The 22,462-nt window shown below is 46.5% G+C and overlaps 1 protein-coding gene across 1 annotated transcript in view; it reads left to right on the plus strand.

Moving 5' to 3' along the window:
• The window catches only part of ATP6V1C2 (ATPase H+ transporting V1 subunit C2), a 268,763-nt gene that overhangs the window by 201,322 nt on the left and 44,979 nt on the right, over window positions 1–22,462 (plus strand). The window contains exons 7-8 of the mRNA XM_069235932.1: window positions 6,824–6,922; window positions 7,023–7,091. Of these exons, the coding sequence (XP_069092033.1) occupies window positions 6,824–6,922; window positions 7,023–7,091 (168 nt within the window). The remainder of the gene's footprint in view (window positions 1–6,823; window positions 6,923–7,022; window positions 7,092–22,462) is intronic.

Consider the following 22,462-nt stretch of genomic DNA (forward strand, 5'->3'; position numbering starts at 1 on the left):
CCTAGGTTCTGGATCTCCACAAAGCCGTCTATGCATTATGTTGGAATTTCCTCTTCAGAGTGTTGGAGAGGTTTGGAATAGGACCCTACCTCACTTTTCTAATCCGTCTTCTCTACACGGGAACTACTATCTTAGTGCATTATAACAAGCTATTTTCTAGGGCCATGCCAGTGGGCAGAGGAATGAGGCAGGGTTGCCCTCAGTCCCCTCTTCTCTTTGCCCTGGCAATGAAGCTCCTGGTAGCTTGACAGCTGGGTGAGGCCTGGGGTATACCCCTCCCAGATGCTACCCACACCATCTCACTGTATGCTGACAATGCCCTCTTCTATCTAGTGGAGGTTGCTGTTGATTGTGCCCCGATTGCCTGGCTTCTATTCGAGTCTGGAGATCTTTTGGGCCTTTGGGTCAACTGGCTCAAATCATGCATGTTCCCACTGTCGCCGGGGCTGTCCCTGGTGCACCTCAACATTTGGGGATCTGTTGGGAACCGGATTCCTTCCTCTTCCTGGCTATCCATGTCTTCGATGAAACTGCAGACCTATTGGACGCTAACTAGAGGGCCTCCATTCACAGGTGACGTTTTGGCGATCTCTCCCACTGTCCAGCGGGTAGAGTCGCAGTCTCCAGGATGGTGATCCTTCTCCGTTTACTTTATTATTTTGCAAACCTCCTGATGATTCTCCCAGTGCATTTTTTCGGGGACTGCGCGCCTTCTTGGGAGACCTCATGTAGCATAACTTGCATTGGCGCATGGCACTGTTGAAGCTTCAGTATCCCCCTGGCCGGGATGGCTTTAGTGCCCCCAACTTTTAGTATTACTTACTGGTTGCCCAGCTCCAGTAGTCTGTGTACTGGCTTCCGGGCAGATACCTAGGAGACACAGGGACCTCCAATACCCTGTTGTTCATAGCATCCTTACTCCGGTGGTTAATCCCCAGCAGGGGCGACACCTCTGTTGGGGAGGAGGAGCGTTGCCCTCTGCCAGCAGCAGCAGCTGCAAAACCTTTACAAGAAAACAATAATAGACTTGGGGGCATATTTATACTCCGTTTGCGCCGGAATTGCGTCGTTTTTTTTGACGCAATTTCGACGCAAAACGAACTCCATATTTATACTTTGGCGTTAGACGCATCTAGCGCCAAAGTCCATGGAGTTTGCGTCATTTTTTAGCGTGGACACCTACTTTGCGTTAATGAAATGCAAGGTAGGCGTTCACGTCTAAAAAATCGACTCCGAGGCATGTGCGTCGGATTTATACTCCCGGGCAAAATTCACGCCCGGGAGTGGGCGGGTCAAAAAAAATGACGTACGCCCGCTTTTGTGCCGTTTTTTAGCGCCTGCAAAAGGCAGGCGTTAAGGGACCTGTGGGCTCTGAAGGAGCCCAGAGGTGCCCTCCCATGCCCCCAGGGACACCCCCTGTCACCCTTGCCCACCCCAGGAGGACACCCAAGGCTGGAGGGACCCATCCCAGGGACATTAAGGTAAGTTCAGGTAAGTATTTTTTTTTTTTTTTTTTGTGGCATAGGGGGGCCTGATTTGTGCCCCCCTACATGCCACTATGCCCAATGACCATGCCCAGGGGACTGAAGTCCCCTGGGCATGGCCATTGGGCAAGGGGGCATGACTCCTGTCTTTGCTAAGACAGGAGTCATTTCTATGGGGGTTGGGAGTGAAAAAAAATGGCGCAAATCGGGTTGAGGCGAAAAAATTGCCTCAACCTGACTTGCCCCATTTTTTGACGCCCCAGCTCCATTTTCCCCTACACCGGCGCTGCCTGGTGTACGTCGTTTTTTTTAACGCACACCAGACGGCGCCGGCGGCTAACGCCGGCTAACGTCATTGAATAAATACGGCGCCCGCATGGTGCTTCAGAATGGCGTTAGCCGGCGCTCATTTTTTTGACGCAAAACTGCGTTAGCGCAGTTTTGCATCAAAAAGTATAAATATGGGCCTTGATTTATTATCATTTTCTTGTAATGGGGCGAGGCCACTGGGGTGACGAGCAGTGAGGGGGAGTGCATGTGTGTTTGGCCGGCCGTCTCGGGCCAACCAAACACACATGCGCAGTAGGCTCTCTCCAGCCCAGCAACACAGATGCCGGGCTGGAGAGAGCTTGCACAGGCTCCCAGTCTGCCTGGGAGTGCCCTGGCTGGGCGCTCCCAGCCAATCCTGACATTGCTCGGAGCAGTGTCAGTATTGGCCGCAGGACAGGCTGGGAGCCTGTGTCTGCAGCCTGCGATGGAGGAGAGGAGCAACGGCGAATAAAGGTAAGTGTTTTTATTTTTTTAAATAAAATAAATGTTTATTCCCTCCCTTCCCCCCCTCTGTGCGCTACGCCACCCCTTCTGCGCACCATGCCCCGCGAGCCACTACTGATCCCCAGAGCTCTCCCAGCTCTTCCCAGTTGCTTTAAGTGGACCTAGTCTGCTTTCGTAGAACTTTGCACCTCACTTGCTCACTGGCTCCATATGCATCAATTATTCCTCTTCTGAGCTTGCAGGTTTGGGGTGGGCATATCACAATCAACAGCTGCAGCCTTGTCCTTCCCGGGGTACTCCTCTTCCAAGGTGGCCAGCATCTACCCTTTGCGGCCTTAAGAGAGCAATTTGGCCTCCATGAAGGCCAGTTTCTGGTTTATGCCATAATGGCTTGTACCTTCTGAGATCTTTGAGGAGTCCTGGGAGAACAGCCCCCCACTCACCCTCTCCGTACCATGGTGAGTTGTTGCCGGGGGATCTGCATCTGGCCTGCTCCTTCACTGAGCCATCCCAAGTAAGCCTGGGAATTTCATAAAGTTACAAAAAAACTCTGCTAAATTCTGTGAAATTTAGTGAACAGGTGGAAATTTGCACTTCATGCTATCCGTGCTGTGATTTACCACCGGGAGCTAGTTCCATGCTGAAAAATCAGTGCTAACGACACCACAGAGGGCGCAGCTTCTCTAGTTGATTTTGCTGCCGCTCAAGTAGGTTTTCTACTCGAATGCCAGCTTTCTGACCACGAATGGTCGCAACCACTCGATTTGAAGAAATCTAGCTGGGTGCCCTGCTAGTCACCAAAAATCATGCTATGGGAGTCCAAATCTCGCTTGCCAACTTACTGTTTTTGAGCCGCACACAAGAAAAAACTCTGTCCCACTGCAGTTGGTGGAATTTGGCCAGGACTCTGCATTACTCTTGGACAAAATTCTGCCAATTCTGCCGGTGGAATATATCGCCCATTTTTAGTCCCAAGTCACTCTCCAAGCACGTAGGGAGCTATGGAAGGAGAAATTTGCCAGATACCTCCATGAGAATGAATGGACTCAATCCCTGGCTTACGCAAAAAAGATCTCTGGGAATGCCCGTCACAAGCGGATTCCAATTTTATATGCTCCACCATGCCTATCTCTACCCCATGGCATCTCTAGGATTTTCTAAGAAGCCTCTGACAGATGCACTAGATGCTTTGTTCCTGCTGTGTTTCTGAAGCACAGCCTTTGGGACTGCCTTCAAATCTGGCCCTTCTGGGATGAGGTCCTTTGCCACCTCAAGGGTGTCACAAAGATAAGAGGGATCAATTCTTGGGACGTTTTTGCCTTAAGGCTTACAAGACGGCAATATGTTTTTAGTCATGGCCCTCATTCTGGTCAAGCACCCATCACAATGAAATGGAAGCACCCATGACTCCCCAATGCTGTGACTTGGAAACATGCCCTCATCCAGTGGGTGGGGGCCGATACCGTGGCCCTCTGCTGGGAGGAGGCAAGAGGCTGCTTCGCTAACTGATTGCCCATGTCAGGGAAAAACTGCTGTCCAGATTAACTGCCCCCCAGCTTCCTCGGCATCCCCGCAATTAGCATGTAGTCCCAACCAACACAGCTTTTAATGAGTTCCCTCTTTCCCTTCCCATCCCCCAACTCCTCCAGCCATTTCCTCATCTTTTAACCCTTGGCTACCTATTCCTCCCAGTTTTACTCAATCCCTTCTTTGGATCCCACTCCACTGACATATTTTTTCCCCACCTCCAGTCTCCCTGCTTTATTATCCAACATTAGTCATTATCAGAGGCCTGCACCCTTTTACCCCAGCCACAGCCACGGTCTACCCCCTTTCACTATGGCAAACGGTGGAGAGTATCTTAATCAACCAGAGAGAGGTGCAACTGGGCTCATCGCTACCACTGTTTGCATTGTTTTCACATTCATTAAAAATCAATAAAAAATGTTAAAGAATAACTAACAGTAAAACATTTTAGATCTGTCTTCTGGTCTCATGAGCATCCTAACTACATCTTTTTACTGTGGGTGAGATGACCCCAACTAATTTTTAGCCATTTGGAAGAAGCCGGATCCTTGAATGTTTGGACATGGTGGGCCATATTTATACTTTTTGACGCAAAACTGCGCTAACCCAGTTTTGCGTCAAAAAAATTAGCGCCGGCTATTGCCATTCTGAAGCGCCATGCGGGCGCCGTATTTATTCAATGACGTTAGCCGGCGTTAGCCGCCGGCGCTGCCTGGTGTGCGTGAAAAAAAACGACGTACACCAGGCAGCGCCGGCGTAGGGGGATATGGAGCTTGGGCGCCAAAAAATGGGGCAAGTCAGGCTGAGGCAAATTTTTCGCGTCAACCCGATTTGCGCCATTTTTTTCAACTCCCAACCCCCATTGAAATGACTCCTGTCTTAGCAAAGACAGGAGTCATGCCCCCTTGCCCAATGGCCATGCCCAGGGGACTTCTGTCCCCTGGGCATGGTCATTGGGCATAGTGGCATGTAGGGGGGCACAAATCAGGCCCCCCTATGCCACAAAAAAATTTAAAAAAAATACTTACCAGAACTTACCTTAATGTCCCTGGGATGGGTCCCTCCAGCCTTGGGAGTCCTCCTGGGGTGGGCAAGGGTGGCAGGGGGTGTCCCTGGGGGCTTGGGAGGGCACCTCTGGGCTCCTTCCGAGCCCACAGGTCCCTTAACGCCTGCCCTGACCAGGCGCTAAAAAACAGCGCAAAAGCGGCCGGACGTCATTTTTTTTGACCCGCCCACTCCCGGGCGTGAATTTTGCCCGGGAGTGTAAATACGGCGCACATGCCTCGGAGTCAATTTTTTAGACGGGAACGCCTACCTTGCATATCATTAACGCAAAGTAGGTGTCCACGCTAAAAAATGACGCAAACTCCATGGACTTTGGCGCTAGACGCGTCTAACGCCAAAGTATAAATATGGAGTTAGTTTTGCGTCGGAATTGCGTAAAAAAAAACGATGCAATTCCGGCGCAAACAGAGTATAAATATGGCCCGAAGTAACTTGGCTTTTCAAGTTTAAGTGCAATTGTATTAAATGCCCTAAGACTCCAGAAATAAATGTCTGTACTCTCCACAGATACTGTCCCATTAACACTGATTTTCCCAGGTCATGGATAATCTGGCCACGCTCATTAGCTTCTTTTTTCTTATAACAGTGTTAGCAACAGAAGTCATTTTCCCATTTAAATGAACGACGTTGATTCACATAAACATGTAAGTTAGTTAAACTATTCCTATCCAGATTGGGAAGTGCCATTGTGTTGAACGACCATGCATGTTATACATTTATGAAATAAAACACAAATAGCCTGTAGCATTTTAACATGCTTCAGATCTATAACTTCAGAGCATAAACAAATAAGTATGTTTTTGACATTTGTAACAGTATGTGCTGACAGAAAGGACAACCATGCATTTCCTAAAAGAAGACCCTAAAGAAGTCTGTATTTCAATACAGAATCTTTCTAGTGTCAGAGTTGTTGGAAATGTAATGTCCATTCAGAAATGCTTCTTATAGGTATGCACAAATAAAGTAATCACCAGGTGACAAAAAGGGCTTGAGATAAAAAAGAAAACATTCCTGTGTTTTATGTTATGTACATAGAACCCTCAGCAGGTTGGTGAAAGCAAGTGAATTTATAGTGGCTGCTGTCGCAGTCCGGAGAGAACACGTACTTTGTGAATACTTCCTAGTGAATATAGGGTAGACTCCTTGGTCAGTCCCATGTATTAGAATAGAGCGCATTGAGCCACTGTTTTATTTAATATAATTTTAATAAATTTTCAGTCTTAGTAGAAAACCCTTGTCAGTCTACCTAATGTTCAGTCGGTCAACGGTTGGTGTCTCCCTAGAGGAATTCTGTCCTAGCTAATGGTGGGAGATCCGCAACTAGTAACTTGCTAGAAACACTTTGCTGTCTTTACTAATACTTGGGAGAAACACTTCTGTGTCTATGTAGAAACATCTTATCATCCCAGCTAATGTTTTGTAGATCAGTGGCTGGTGTATTCCTAGAGGCAAGTAGAAATACATTGCCATTCTTGCTTATGTGTGGGAGGTTAGCTACTGATGTTTCAGTAGAACCGCTTTGTATCCCTAGCCAACACTTGATAGGTCAGTGAATGCTATCTCAGCAGAAACACTTTGTCCTAGCTGATGTTCTGGAGGTCAACAGATGGTGTCTACCCAGAAAAGCTTTGTTTTCCTACCTACTATTTGGAGGGGGAACAGCTGCCTTTGTCTCAGAACAAATGCTTTTCCGTCTTATTTGATGCTTGGGAGGGAAGAGGGCGGGATGCCGGTAGGAAGGCTGAATGTAGTGAAAAGAGAGAGAGGGAATATGAAATTATAGCTATATTTTGATCTCAAAATGAAGAATAATTTTGAAACTTTCCCGTATAGCTGTGACCCAAATTGCTAAACATTTCACTGTCATGTGTTTTCAAGAAAATATGTTTGTTACAGTAATTGTTTGTTATATGCACCAGTGAAGAAAATCTTTCTATGAATAATTGTATGTATTTCTTTATATTTTGCTACAGGGGTAGTCTCTTAACACGGACATTAACTGATATAGTAAAACGAGAAGACTTTGTCTTGAATTCAGAATATCTCATAACTCTTCTGGTTGTAGTTCCAAAGTAAGATATTTTGTATTTTTTAATAAACTAAATATAATTCAGTTAAAAAAACTTGACTTCTGATATACTAACTTATGTTTTTTAACTTTATTGTTCAAAGAAACAGTTATGCTGCATGGCAGAAAACATATGAATCTCTTTCCGATATGGTGGTTCCACGCTCTACTAAGTGAGTAACATTTTCAGTATTTTCATTATAATTCTTATTGGTCGTCTCAAACAGAAACTATTGCAGATGTGGTAAGAATTTTTCACAACAAGTAAGATTATTTCATTGGTTTCAGAATGCAGAAAAACTTTTAATTTGGTTTGGCTACAGAAAGATTGAGGGCCCCATTCAGAGTTTGGTGGACAGCCTACTTCATTGCAAAGATTCTGCAAAACCAAAGGTCCTCCTTCTTCATTTAGAGTCGGTGGACCTTCAGTTGTCAGGAGCAGAGATTGCTCCATCTCCCTGGCCAACATACACCTCTGGCAGCTCAACAGAGTAAGGATCGTTGAAGGCTTTGCCATTGGTCTGTCTGCCATATTTAGAGTGTTAGAGTGGGCGAATAAATAGTAAGTTTTCACTGTTCATCACCAACAGGCAAATCCTGGTGATAAAGGGCCGTTAGAACGGCAAAATGACCCCTATGAGGTGGGAGATAACTCCCATGGTGAGGTGGTCATTGCTTTGTTTTACTTTCAAAAGCAAATATTGAAACATTGACAAGCATTGAAAGTTTGCCATATGGCTTCATCAAATGTCAATGCGAGAGAAGTCCACTGGGCTAGGTACCCCCTCAGGGCAACCAGATACTCTACTCCATCGTCCTAGTAGAGTAAATCCTGTCCGCCAAAGTCTAAGTCCGGTCCTTAGTTGGTTGCTACCTTTGTCTCATCAATTCTTCAAAAAAGTCCCATAAAAGGAGTACAGATAGAGAATGAAGTTTGTGGCAGCCCTGCTTGAGCCAATGGCCTTCATATGTTTTTCTAGTTTTGTCTAGTTTTGGTGGATGGGCTGTCCATCAAGACCATAATAAATTATTGATGGGGTCAGTGTTCCATTTGTAATGCCACTAGGTTTTGGTTATAGGGCATCAAGTAGTTATTTCGCTAAACTGCAAATGTAACATGACGTGTAGTTTGTAATCAACTTTGATGACATATTTTTTATTTCTGAATCTTACCTTTTTTCTTTATGAAGTGTATATTGTTTTGAATGCGTAGCCTGTCATGAAGACATAGGTACATTTGTTTGTTTTACTATCATGATAACATGTTGTTGGACATACACCTTTTTTTGTTTCCAAAATAAAGATGTGTATGCCCATGGGCATTCTTTAAGGTGCAACAAAAATACTGGCTTCTCATTAAAGGTATTTATATATGCAATATTTTGCTGTTTATGTATGCTATGTAAGCCTGTACACATTTTTATTTATAATCACAACATTTTAGAACTTTGGTAATGCCACAAAGTATCACATTATGCAATTTTGCATAATTGTTTTTGCTTGTGTGAGGCAAGAATATCATGGCAAGAGACATTTTCAACTTGAACCAGTCTCCAGCAGGTGTCTTGTGTGACATATTTAGGTGAGGTAGGCCATCACTTAAAAATTTCACTAAGGTAGCAGCAAACCAAACTTCAACTGTTTGCTCAATGTCATGTTACTCTAGCAACATTTCACACACCTTTGAAAAAAAAAAGGTTTTGCACACCTCTATATTTAACTGTACACAGAAGATAGTTTTGTCTTATGATTTCTTTTTTATAACGCTCTTCTTTGAGTGTACGGTTTAAATCCGATAATGCAGTTGTTAGACCTGATAGCCTTTGTGCTTGCTTCCCTCCATTTTGCTGACCTCGTTTTTGCTGGTTTTAGGACTATGCACACTCTACCACTTCTGACCAGTGCTAAAGTGCTTGTTCTCTAACCCCTAAACATTTTAACATTGGCCCTAGGGCCTGTAAATTAAATGCCACTCGTGGTCCTGCAGCACTGATTGTGCCACCCACATAAGTAATCCCTTAATCATGTCTCAGGCTTGCCATTGCAAGGCCTGTGTGTGCAGTGTTATTGCCATCTCGACTTGCCATTTAAACCACTTTGCCAAGCTTTAAACTCCCCTTTTGTTACACATAAGTCACCCCTAGGATAGGCCCTATGTAACCGACAGGGCAGGTTACAGTGTATTTAAAAGACTGGACATGTACTTTTAAATTGTACATGTCCTGGTTGTGAAAAACTCTCAAAGTAGTTTTTCCCCATAGGGAAGCCTGCTCCTCTTATAGGCCAGCATTGGGAATTTCTTAATATATGTTTAAGTTGTAATTCCTGATCAGAAAGGAGTAGCTACATAATGTTTCATATCTTTGGAATACTAAAGATAAATTCTCTATAGTGGTAAAGTTGCATTTAACATTCCTATTTTAGAAATGTCACTTTTAGAAATTAGGCATTTTTCTGCTCTTACTGCTCTATATGCCTTACATCCTGTTTCCAGTCCACGACTGATCTGGGCGACTGCTCCCCTTCTGCATTCCATCCAGACAGCCATAAAGACAGGACAGTCAACTGCATCTCCATTCATCTGTATACTGATGAGTCTTCCTGGGCATGAAGGGTGGAGAGGCTCTCGCTTACACTTCAAATGATAGTGGCCTTACCCCACACAAAGGACTGAGTAGCCACCACATATCTCCTTGCAGACAGGACTGGGCTGAAAGAGGAACTGGTGCACTTCAAAACCACTCTTTGAAGTCCTTCCCACCCCCACCACTTTATTTCACAGCCATTTTCACTGCACTTAAGAAACTTATAAGACACCTATATGTCTAACCTTCACTTGCTGAAGGTTAGGTGCAAATTTACAAAGTGTGAGGGCACCCTTGCACTAGCAAAGGTGCCCCCACATAGTTCAGGGCCATTTCCTCAGACTTTCTGAGTGCGGGGACACCATTACACGCGTGCACTACATATAGGTCAATACCTATATGTAGCTTCACAATGGTAACTTCGAATATGGCCATGTAACATGTCTAAGATCATGGAATTGTCCCCCCATTCCAAATCTGGTATTGGGGAGCCAATTCCATGCATCTCAGGGGCTCCACTATGGACCCCGGGTACTGCCAAACCAGCTCCCTGGGGTTTTCTCTGCAACTATTGCTGCTGCCACCCCACAGACAGGGTTATACCCTCCTCGGGTCTGGGCCGCCCAGTACCAGGAAGGCAGAACAAAGCATTTCCTCTGAGAGCTCTCTCTTTGAAAATAGGTGTTAAAGGCTGAGGAGGGGTAGCCTCTCCCAGCCTCTGGAAATGTTTTGAAGGGCACAGATGGTGCCCTCCTTGCATAAGCCAGTCTACACCAGTTCAGGGAACCCCCAGCCCCTGCTCAGGCACGAAACTGGACAAAGGAAAGGGGAGTGACCACTCCCCTGTCCATTATCACCCCAGGGGTGGTGCCCAGAGCTCATCCAGTGTGTCTCAGACCCCTGCCATCTTGTTTCCAGAGGTGTGAGGGCACTCTGGAGGCCTCTTGATAGGTGCTTACCTGACTAGGTGGCCAGTCCTCCTCTGAGGGCTATTTAGGGTCTTTCCAGTGGGCTTTTCCTCAGATAACGATGTGCAAGAATCCAGCAGGACTCCTCTGTACTTCCCTCTTCGACTTCTACCAAGGATTGACCGCTGACTGCTCCAGGACGCTTGCAAAACTACAACAAAGTAGCCGGGAGACTACCAGCTGGCTTTCTCAACTGTTTCCTGGTGGTGCATGCTCCGGGGGCTACCTGCCTTCACCCTGCACTGGAAGCCACAAAAAAATCTCAGGTGGGTCAACAGAATCTTCCCCCTGCTTCAGCAGGCACCAAACTTCAGCTTCACCGGTACTCTGGGACCCCTTTCATCCACACGAGCATGGCCCCTGAAACACAGGTGGTGGACCCAAGTGACCCAGACTGTCCAGTGGTCCAACTGTCCACATTTTGAGGAGGTAAGTCCTTGCCTCCCCTCTCCAGACTGTAATGTGCACGTGTGATTTGGAGCTAAAAGGGCTTCTGTGCACATTTCCAAGAAATCCTACATGCACAGCCGAGCCTAGGTCCCCAGCACTCTGTCCTTCGATGCTCAGCTCCCCGAGTTGATCTCCGGTGTTGTGGGACCTCTTTTTGCAGTGTTGAGACAACCGCTGTGTTCAGTCTTCTTGAACCCGTGTTCAAGGACTTCTGCGGGTGCTTCCTTCTTGTGCATGGGCTCTCTACATTGCTCAGGGCCCCTCTGTCTCCTCTCCCAAGTGGCGACATCCTGGTCCTTCCTGGGCCCCGGCAGCACTCTTTTTCTCCAACCATGACTCTTGCAGCTAGCAAGGCTTGTTTGCGGTATTTTGCCAAGGAAACAACTCTGCATCCTCCAGCATGTCGTGGGACATCTTCTGCTCGAAGAACTTCCTACTTCCTTTCGTTGTTGCAGAATCTTTAGCTTCTTCCAACCGGAAGCATCCATTTTGCACATTCATCTGGAGTTTAGTGGGCTTCTGCCCCCCCCCCTGGACACTTTAGCGACTCTTGGACTTGGTCCCCTTCCTTTGCAGGTCTTCAGGTTCAGGAATCCGTCTTTAGTGCTTTGCAGTCTGTTGTGGTCCTTGCTAAATCCTTTATCACAACTTTAATGTGTTTCTGGGGAAATAGTAGTACTTTACTCCTACTTTCCAGGGTCTTGGGGTGGGGTATCTTTTACACCCTTGGTGTTTTCTTACACTCCCAGCGACCCTCTACACACTACACTAGCCTCAGGGTCCATTCGTGGTTTGCATTCCACTTTCTTAGTATATGGTTTGTGTTGCCTCTAGGCCTATTGCATCCTATTGTATTACTTACCTGATTTGGTTTGTTGTCTATATTTTGTGTGTTACTTACCTCCTAAGGGAGTATATCCTCTGAGATATTTTTCGCACATTGTCACTAAAATAAAGTACCTTTTATTTTTAGTAACTATGAGTATTGTCTTTCTTATGATGTAGTACCCTATATGATATAAGTGGTATTGCATGAGCTTTGCATGTCTCCTAGTTCAGCCTTGGCTGCTCTGCTATAGCTACCTCTATCAGCCTAAGCTGCTAGAACACTACTACACTCTACTAATAAGGGAGAACTGATCCTGGCACAAGGTGTAAGTACCATTGGTAACCACTACAAGCCAGGCCAGACTCCTACAAAGACTCCCCACAACTCTCCTGGACTCTGCCTTATGTGAGTCTTCCCCCTTGACTGAGGCACCCACTCCAAGCTCTGGGCCTCAGAAGTGGGTTCTGCAGCTCAGTTCTACAAAAATCAATGCACGCCCTGAGTGCGGCAGAAAAATCAGCGCATTGCATCTCTAATGACGATGACACAGCAGCTGTCTCCCAACAGTGGGTTTAGAGCCTGACGTTGTATCGCATTTACCTCAACGAAGCCCTCTGCCGATGCAGTGACCCGACTGCATGGAAAATATTGACGCATCGTACCCTCAGCGTCGCCTATTGCTGCACCAAATGTACCGTTTCAACGGGCCCTGCTTGGGTTCTGTAGCCAGCCTACCCTCCATTGCAGTTGGTCTGGATTTGCACCCGTCCCTCGTGACCTCAAGTAACCTTTTCATTGTTAGTTACTTCTAATCATAGTTTTCACATTTAATCTTTAAAAATTCATATCTCGACTTTCACTGGATGGAGTTTTGTCATTTTGGTCTTGTTTTACTCTAATATTCTAAAGTTATCCAACCTGGTATGCAGTCTTTTTGTGGGGTTTTCACTGTGTTACTGTATGAGTTTTTGCACAAATATGTTATACATTGCCTTCTAAGAATAAGTCTGCCTGCTCTGTGCCAAGCGACCAGAGGGTGAGCGCGGAATAATTTAGGTTGGGTTGTTGGCTTCCCCTGACTAAGATTGTGGTCCCTACTTGGGCAGGGTGTATACCTCTGCCAACTAGAGACCCAATTTCTAACAGCAATCTATTGAGCAAAGGACCCTATGTTTATCATAATTAAGAAAAATCGCATAGTTATATTAATAAGCTATTTGTTTCTACTACATGACTAGTTTTTTTAATATTTCATGCTGTTATTTTATGCAACAGCAATATTATAAAAGTACTCACAAGCAGCTTAAGCCAGGGACACACTAAGCAGCAAAGAAAGGTTGCTGTAATAAGAACATTCTGTGGCGATCATGTTTAGTCAAGTCACATGTGATATATTATGACGGTTTTGTCCATATTCAAAAGCTCACACTTTTGAAACATTTCTTTATGCTTCTTGCCTATAGTTCACACACTATTTAATTTAGTACATTGTGAGCTACACTAATGAAGAGGTCTTTTTAAAAACGAGATGTTATCAATGTCAGACAATGCATGTGTTCCTGTATCTGCCCGCAGATAGGTACATGCACGTATGTTCTTCCCTTTACACATTATTATTATATGTGTATGAATCTGCTTGTGTGCGTTTGTGAGCATGCATACATCTGGTTTTGAATGCATATGGGTCCTGTATATATTTAGTGTTGCGAAGCACAATAACATTTGGCCACACATATGTAAAACAAGCCATTTGGCTTTGCCAATTCTTATAGTAATGTGGATTACTTACAACTTAAAACATGAAAGTTACTTTTAAGTAGATTCAAACGATTATGAAATATCTCCCATTGCCAACATAGGATTCTTTACCAAGCATAAAGCTAAGGTCCAGTGGATGTGGTAGATACTTGGCCGTTACCCTTTTCCTGGATGATAAGAAATGATGATAGTCTAAGTTTAGCTAATACAACCTCTTCCCTTAGTCCTCCGTTCTTTTCTTCACCTCTGCTTTGCTAGTAGGCAATATATTTTCCTCTTTTCTCTTTTTTAAAGAATTCCTGTATTGTGTTTCCATTCAAATCTTTATGTGTGAAAAAAATCAGGATTCGCCGGTGAAACATGTCTATAATGGATCAACACTATTCTCACTTCCTAGGATGGTGACATGCACTCCTCTTAAATGAATTTCTGTACCACTGTGCTGTGACTTGTGAGGCTGATCTTCTGTAACATCACCAGGTCCCCTGAACATCAACCGGAGTTGAGCTGGAGTTAAGCCGCACTAGAGGCGTCAGCCTTGGAGATTGCTATCAAGAGAGACCACGGTCAACATACATGCATCTTTAGCAATCTGCAAAGGAGTGGCAGAATGGTCCCTGCAAGAAGACCTCGCCTGGTGGCCCAATTTCCAGATATCCCTCACTTGGTACAGCATGGTGAGGGTGTCTCTGAATCATGGTGAAGTTCTTCTGGTGTGCTTCCACAGTTTCTGCTAGGAAATCTCTTGCCGCTTGGCGGGGATCATCTGCTTCAGCCGAGCCTCTGGAGCCCCATAGAGGCATCATGACCCTGCTGCTGCCGGTAGCAGTTTAGGAACTATGAGGCACAGAGATTAAAAGAGATGTGCCTTATCCACTGTCAATAAATAACTGCAGTCGTAACCCTATGTCCTTGCATTTTCATATAATAGTTTTTTATGAGCATGGTGATGCATTATCAGAAGGCAGGAACAAGATTTCTAATCATAACTCTTGTTCTCTTTTGTCTTACACATATTTGTTCCTCTCTACAAGTGCTAGTTCAGATGTTGGACCTGACATCAGAATGTTCGAGGACCAGAGTCTAATTGGAATCACGTCTCCTCACTGCATCTTACCATGTTTGTCCAAGGGTATCTACTACCTCAAACACATCCCAAAGCTCTATATTTCTATAGCTGTAGCTATGACTCAGATTGGATCTAAAATTTCTCCCTCTCAATGATGAGAACTGAAGTTTCTGTTTGCCAACTCTCTCCTTGGTAGCCAGACTATGAAGAGCAGAACCATTCATTGTGAACCAGGATGAGACCGACGCAGACTGTAGTCAAATAAACCCTTTCAAATTTCCAGAGATATCTTTGATTTCTTCTCTTCACCCTTGTCATCTGGTATGTTGTCTTTTACCTCTCCATTAGGTGTTCTTCTGGGATCCTATTTCATTATTTTGCTTTTACCTTAATTATGTAGTTTAGGATTATGTAAATTGTAGACTCAATTAATAATACTGGGGAGCCATGTTCTGCCGTTTGGAGTGAAGTCACTAGTTCAGGTTTGAAAAAATCAACTACTACCCTTGTCTTTCTCATGCTGCCACCTTCTAGATGGAACAGAACACATAAACCTTCTTAGGAAACAGATCTTTTCTGTTGATCACACAGTGTCTGACTTCCTGATTCAGGTGGGCAGTGCAACATTGAAACGTCTGCCCTGTCAGCGTGCGTCATCTGCATCACACTTTGTCCATATCTGGTTTCCCAATATGGCTGGATGTCGGTACCAGTCCCAGGATGCTTGTTTTCCAGTCCAGGGAGGATTTTTCCAGTCCAGGGAGGATCTGGGCTGGCAGTTCAGGCTGGACTTTCCCATTGGGAGCAGGGCAAGACTCATTTGCACATGGCTGAGTCCAAACTGGAATGGCGTGGCGAGCAACAAAAATGGATGCAGACCCAGATCTGTAAGTAAATGTTTGACATAGTTCAGCATTCTGTCCATCATCTGTTCTGAATGCTGGCGCTTAGTACATTCATTTTCGATCAAATTCTTTATTTGGTTAAAACTTTTAACCATAAAAGAGACAAATACATAAAAATAATACTCACTGCAAATGTTCAGCATCCACATAAAAACTGTGATACACATTATAAAATGATCCATAGGTGAATAAAATGTTCAACCTAGCCAGAAACAACCTTAAGCAAATCTTCACAACAGCACATGTAATAATGGGAGTGATTGAATAAAAAACAGCACACGTCTACATTGCCGAAAATTGGCACTCCTTAAAATTGGAACCAAATATCTTTTCCCAGTGGGCACATAGAATTTACAAAAGTCACAGTGACACATTGGCAAATGCCTCATGTAAGACATAGGTGTAGCAAAAAGCAACTAAATGCTTCACTGTTTTCAATCTCAGGCACCTCAGCAAGAACCCATGTTGAGTTATACGCACCCAAGTAAGGTAGGGCTTAATGTCTAAGGTCGTGCTAATACTCATTTAAGTTGTCACAGTATTTTTCAAACTCTCTGAACGCTCCCTCTCCTACCAACACATAGAAAGACATTTTAGTTTGACTGTATATTTGCACAGAGTGGAAAGGTTCACTGCATAACTTAGTCAGATTCAGCTTGAGGCTGAGTTCCTTTATGTACGCTGGCCAGTGTATTTTCAGGACATTATGGCCCTCATTTTAACCCTGGCGGTCTTTTGACTGCCAGGGTTAATGTGGTGGTAGTACCGCCAACAGGCTGGCAGTACATACCTCCACATTATGAGTGTGGTGGGTTGGCTGCATCCAACCCCCCACTTCTGCACTCATACCGCCATGGCAGTATGAGCTGCTGGGCCTGAGATCCCAATCTCCGGCCCTGCGGCCCACAGAGTACCAGCGGTGGCATTATGAGCCTGCCTACCGCCCTGGTTTCCGTGGCATTAGCAACGCCACAAAAACCATGGCGGTAGGCCCTACCGGTGACAGGGAATTTCTTCCCTGTCACCAGTAGCTGGCTCCCCCAGCCCCCTAACACACACCTGACATCCCCCAGCCCCCTCCATCCAAACACCCATCCCCACCCCCTTTCCCTGATTGAAACACCCCCACCCCCTCCGATACAAGCATTCACCCCCACCCCATCCTAAACGCACGCACACACACACGCAGCCACGCACCACAACATACCTGCCCCCACAACCACACACGCATTCACTGGCATACACGCATTCGTCCAGACATACTCACACACATTCTTACACACAGGCACACTGACATGCAGACACGCACTCACTGCACCATTCTTACATGCATTCACTCACACGCATACAACTAGGCATACAACACACACAGACGCATTCACACATGCACTCACACACTCAGACACACACACACACAACACCCCCCACCCTCCCAACCCCTCCCGTGTCAGAAGTCCAACTTACCTTGGGCGAGGAGGTCTTCTGGCAGGCAAAGGGAGGGGGAGCTGCTACCGCCAGCAGCGCCCCACCAGCAGAACACCGTCCTCAGGCTGTATTTCAGCTCAAAATACGGCTGGTGGCGTTCTACTGGCAGGGCGGTGCTGGTGGTAGCAGCGCCAGGTCACCACCGTCCACCAGTATGAACACTGCCGGATTTCCGCCCTTATTGTGGCGGAAGACAGGCATTGCTCATAATCTGGCGGACGGATGGTCGCCACTGCGGTGGTATGCTGGAGGCCGTCACTGTGGCGGTAGGCGGTAATTACCACCAAAATCATAATCAGCACCTATGTGTCTGCAGGCAGTCACACAATACCAAATGATTAAATAATGCCTCTTCTTTTGTCCAACTACTCAACCAAAGGAGTAGAGGGTGTAGCCTAATATGGTCTTAGTGTAGTCCATGCCTAGCTCTGTGTGACAAACATGGGTAGCAGTGCTCTGAGGGACCGGTGACAGCCTTTTCAAAAAACTCATTTTCCACCTTCTGTAAAGCATCCATTGCCTTGAGACCACGAAACAACTGTTCCATAAGTGGCAATTGATAAATATTTTGACTTGTATATTGCAATGAGGTCCTCCTCGACCTATCAGCCGCTTTCGACACAGTCTGCCACCGCACCCTACTAACCCGTCTCCACGAAGCCGGCATCCAAGACAAAGCCGTCAACTGGATCTCATCCTTCCTCTCCGACAGAACCCAGAGAGTCCGACTCTCCCCCTTCCGCTCCAAAGCCACCAACCTCATCTGCGGTGTCCCCCAAAGGCTCCTCTCTTAGCCCAACGTTGTTCAACGTCTACATGGCCCCCCTCGCACAACTTGCCCGACAACACAACCTCAGCATCATCTCCTACGCCGACGACACCCAGCTCGTCCTCTCCCTGACCAAAGATCTGCTCACCGCCAAAAACAACCTCCACGAGGGACTGAAATCCATCGCCGAGTGGATGAACAACAGCCGCCTGAAGCTCAACTCCGACAAAACGGAAGTCCTCATCCTCGGACGCACACCCTCTGCCTGGAACGACTCCTGGTGGCCCACAGCCCTCGGACCCCCTCCCACCCCAGTCAGCCACGCAAGAAACCTCGGCTTCATCCTCGACTCCGCTCTCACCATGTCCAAACAGGTCAACGCCGTCTCCTCTTCTTGTTTCAACACACTCCGCATGCTCCGCAGAATCTTCAAGTGGATTCCAACAGGAACCAGAAAGACGGTGACTCAAGCCCTCGTCAGTAGCAGACTTGACTACGGCAACGCACTCTACACAGGCATCCCAACGAAAGACATCAAACGACTCCAGCGCATCCAGAACGCATCCGTCCGCCTGATCCTCGACATACCCCACCGATGTCACATCTCCCCCCACCTGAAGAACCTCCACTGGCTCCCCGTGGAAAAAAGGATCACCTTCAAACTCCTCACCCACGCTCACAAGGCTCTACACAACACCGGACCCACCTACCTCAACACCAGACTCAACTTCTACGTCCCCACACGTCAACTCCGCTCTGCCAACCTCGCCCTCGCCATCGTCCCCCGAATCCAGCGCAAGACCTCTGGCGGCAGATCCTTCTCCTTCCTCGCCGCCAAGACCTGGAACTCTCTCCCCACCTCACTACGCCAGACCCAGGACCTCCTCACCTTCAGGAGAATCCTCAAGACTTGGCTCTTCGAACGCTAGCAGTACCCCCCCCCCCCTCCCCCCCCCCCAGCGCCTCGAAACCCTGACGGGTACATAGTGCGCTTTATAAATTCTCTGATTGATTGATTGATTGATGAGTTCTTTGACTGGTTTGCTGCTTCATTTTGAGGCACACCTAAATACTCATTTAATTATGTAGTAGTTGAGCACTATCTGCATCTTCATCTATTTACTAAATAATCTACTCCATGACCTGCATTCTCATCAGTGTGCTATTGTTTGGGGTCCTCAGCAGGTCCACTTGGTAGCAATGAGCCTGCTTTCTCTTCTCTTCCATTGTGCGTCTTTAGCATAGTTTCTTCTAGTATGCCTCCAGCTGTGATTTTATCATTCAGAGTACGCACAGAATTCTCCATTGTGAGAAAACTGGGCTCTTTGCAGATGTTCCCCCATTTTTACCCCCATTGGAACCCATAGATGCTGTTTTTTCAACTCTGTTGCACTGACACCTGCTAACCAGGCCCCAGTGTATGTGTTTGTTCTGTAAATTAATTGTTGACATGATGAATTCCTAACTGGCAAAGCTTTACCCCTTTGTAAGCCCCTAGTAGATGGTACCCAGGGCATTAGTGGTAAAGCGGTCACCAGGGCTGCAGCACAAGGATGTGCCACCCTGGAGGACCCAGGCAAACTACTAATGGTACGTCTGCCTTTGTAGACTGCCAGAGCAGTGTAGACAGCTCGAGTTTGACTGTGCCCTCACCATGAGTGGCAAAATCCCATCCACTGCCTTACATATATGTAAGACACTCCTACGGAAGGCCCCTGCAGCCCATGGGCAGGGTGCATTATATTTGAGGTGCAGGCATGTAAGGAAGAGCTTATATGCCTCTGTAGCATCCTTTCTGTTAAGGTACATTATAAGTGTAGGCTGGTCACAGGGGACTTAAGCCCAGTTGACCAGGGCTGCTAGCCCCATTATGTCACTGCCTAGATATGTTGATTTTGGTGTTAAACAATGTGCCTTCTCTCCCCCAACACAAATCTTTTGTCGAAGAACGGCCGGCATACACCTGGCCGAGCAGCCTGTGCTTTGTCTTGCACTTGCTACCACCAAGACAAAGTTCTGACCTCCTGCCTGGCAGCCTGGGCACTCCCAGAGGTCAGAACAAAGGGCTGAGGTGGGCAGGAGGTCACACCTCCTGCCCCGCCAGCCGGCCTACTGAATAGATCCATCAGCGCGGTGAGTTTCAACAGCTACACCGCCCCTGCCAGCCATCAGCACTGTCCCCCAGCGAGGACACAGCCCCCCTACCCCCAGGCACATTTGCAGGACTGTGCACATCCCCAGCCTGCTGACCACACCTATAGGGTGAGCAGCCGGGTCTGTGCAGTACATTTTTATTTCTGCCATATTAGGCATTTCAGAATAGAGGGTTCTGGGTAGCTAATGATGACCTGTCTCACTGGATGTGGTCACCTCAGGGACAGATTAGCTGTAGGAGCTAGCTGCCTACTGGCCATTAGTCTCCACACCCCTAACTCCCCTAAATCCAGGATTTAAGAGACACCCCTAAAACCAGACCCTTAGATTTGATGGACTCACTTCAAAGAAGGACACAGAAAAGCTTGGCATCACCGACAACCGGAAACTGCCCACTGCTCCAAAGCAAAAAGAAGGAAACTCCAGTCCCCTGCCAGCTGCAGGTAAAAAGACGCACGGAACTAAAAAATAGTCAGCCATTTGACCCGTCGAGGGATTGAATGGATCCAGTTGGTGGGAGTCATAGTCCAGCCTTCCACAAAGTTACAGGCTGCTGCCACACTCCCCCTGGGCCTCAAGACGTCTCCAAAGCATCTTGCTGTGCTTACAGCTGCCAAGGCTTATTGATCACCAGCCAGGTGACTGACCCCTTAACTCGACATTGCAAGAGGAAAGCATTGCCAAGCACTTGTGATCAACATCAGCAACAACCCCACAACTGAGTTTTTGCATCCCATTTGCCACAGTACTGTATGTATGGTCAAATCAGCGCCAGTGCAAACCCCGTTCAGCACCACAGATAGCCACTCTGCACCCAAACCCCCACAAACCTTGTAGAAGTGAACTGACTGTTGTACCTGGTCCCAGGGCCTGCACTAGCTTAACCTTGCAGGGGTTTCCCACAGCTCGACCCCCAAGTTGTTGTTTGTCACCAGTGGCACCGCTGCCATTGACCTCAATGGAAGTCCCGTTCAGCACCACAGACAGCAGGGACAACTCTGCACCCAGACTCCACGGGCCAGGTAAAACTGTTCTGACTGTCATGATCTGGTCCCAGGAACTACAGTAGTGTAACCCCCCCAAGCGTTCCATGTAACTCGTGATTGAACCCTACAAACATGAAGGAGACTCTCATAGAAGGGTTTGGACTCACCACATAGGAGTACAGACTGAAGTGTAGGGACACCCAGAAAGGTCAGAACCAGACCTGGGTGGACTTTGTGGACTGTTAACTCATAGTACTGGAGGGCTGGGTAATTGGTAACAGGGTTGACACTAATTATGAAAAAAAACACCTTTGCTAAAGTGGCACCTAGCTTGCCCATGCAATCAGGCTGCTTTGCAGGAGGTCAGAACTCTGTCTTGGCCAGCAGCAAGCATAGGAAAAGCATGAGCTGCCCGGCCAGAGCACAAAGGAGGGTGGTAAACTGCTGAGCAACCTCTAGTGCGCCATCTGGATGCATGCCAGTTGCTCCTCGACATGAGATTTGTGCTAGAAGGTATATTGTTTGACACCAAACTCGACATATCTAGGCGGTACCATAATGGAGTTAGCAGCCCTGGTCAACTGGGGCTTAAATCCACTGTTATTCTATGGGCCGGCCGGCCTGCACTTATAGTGTACCTCACTCCATGGGCCAGGTAAAACTGCTGTGACTGTCATGATCAGGTCCCAGGGACTGCACTACCTTAACCACCCCACCAAAGGGTTCTATGGATCTCGTGTTTTAAGTGCACTTTTGCAACATATGACATCTCCCAATTGATGGCAATGCAACGTTTAAATGCCATTTCTGCAGTGATTTTCTATTGCTTCTAAAATCAATATCTTTAGTTCTCCCAAACCTATACTGTTCATTTTGGTGTCTAAATGTATATAAAAATAAGCTATATTTTTATAAATTGGTGTAGGATTTCTTTCAAGTCTTATCAATTACTTGATTCAACCTTTTGTTTTGCTCAACATGACCTGAAACCTTTCGCAGTCTGCACTACTCACTACTCACACATCTGAAATCAAGTTCCCCCACACCATGAAATGGCAATTATAATTGCCTGCAAAAATGGTAATTCCCTAAGCTCACTCCCAAGGCCTTTAAAAAGGTAGCTCCTTCATCATTCTTTGTTCACCATTGGATGCCAAGAGCAGTTTGTAGGACACATCCAAACATAGGTTTAATTTACTGGCTCTAAACTTCCTCTAATCACTTAAAATCTATCACACCTGTGTAAAAATGAAGTATTGCCATTCCTGTGTCACCATGGTTTTTGCTGGATATTACAGTAGTGCCTCAATCATATCACCAAGTAACTCCTTCCTGATGGTCTGCAGTTTCTGCAGCTTTTTCGAGTGTTCTTGCAGTATTCTGACAACGTTAGGACCCTGTCACAATTTATGAATGTCAAACATTGATTACTGGCCACTTTCATGTCCCTCTCTTGCTCCTGGGAGATGTTCAGCTCTGCTTTGACTGTATCTCAGGTATGCTAGTTCTTTTCACAGTTCTGATATGAAGTACCAGGCCTGTCTCACTTCAACTGGGGCAGGCTTGTTTTCAGTGCTACACAGTTC

Source organism: Pleurodeles waltl, chromosome 5 (assembly GCF_031143425.1).
Source record: "Pleurodeles waltl isolate 20211129_DDA chromosome 5, aPleWal1.hap1.20221129, whole genome shotgun sequence".
NCBI lineage: Eukaryota > Metazoa > Chordata > Amphibia > Caudata > Salamandridae > Pleurodeles > Pleurodeles waltl.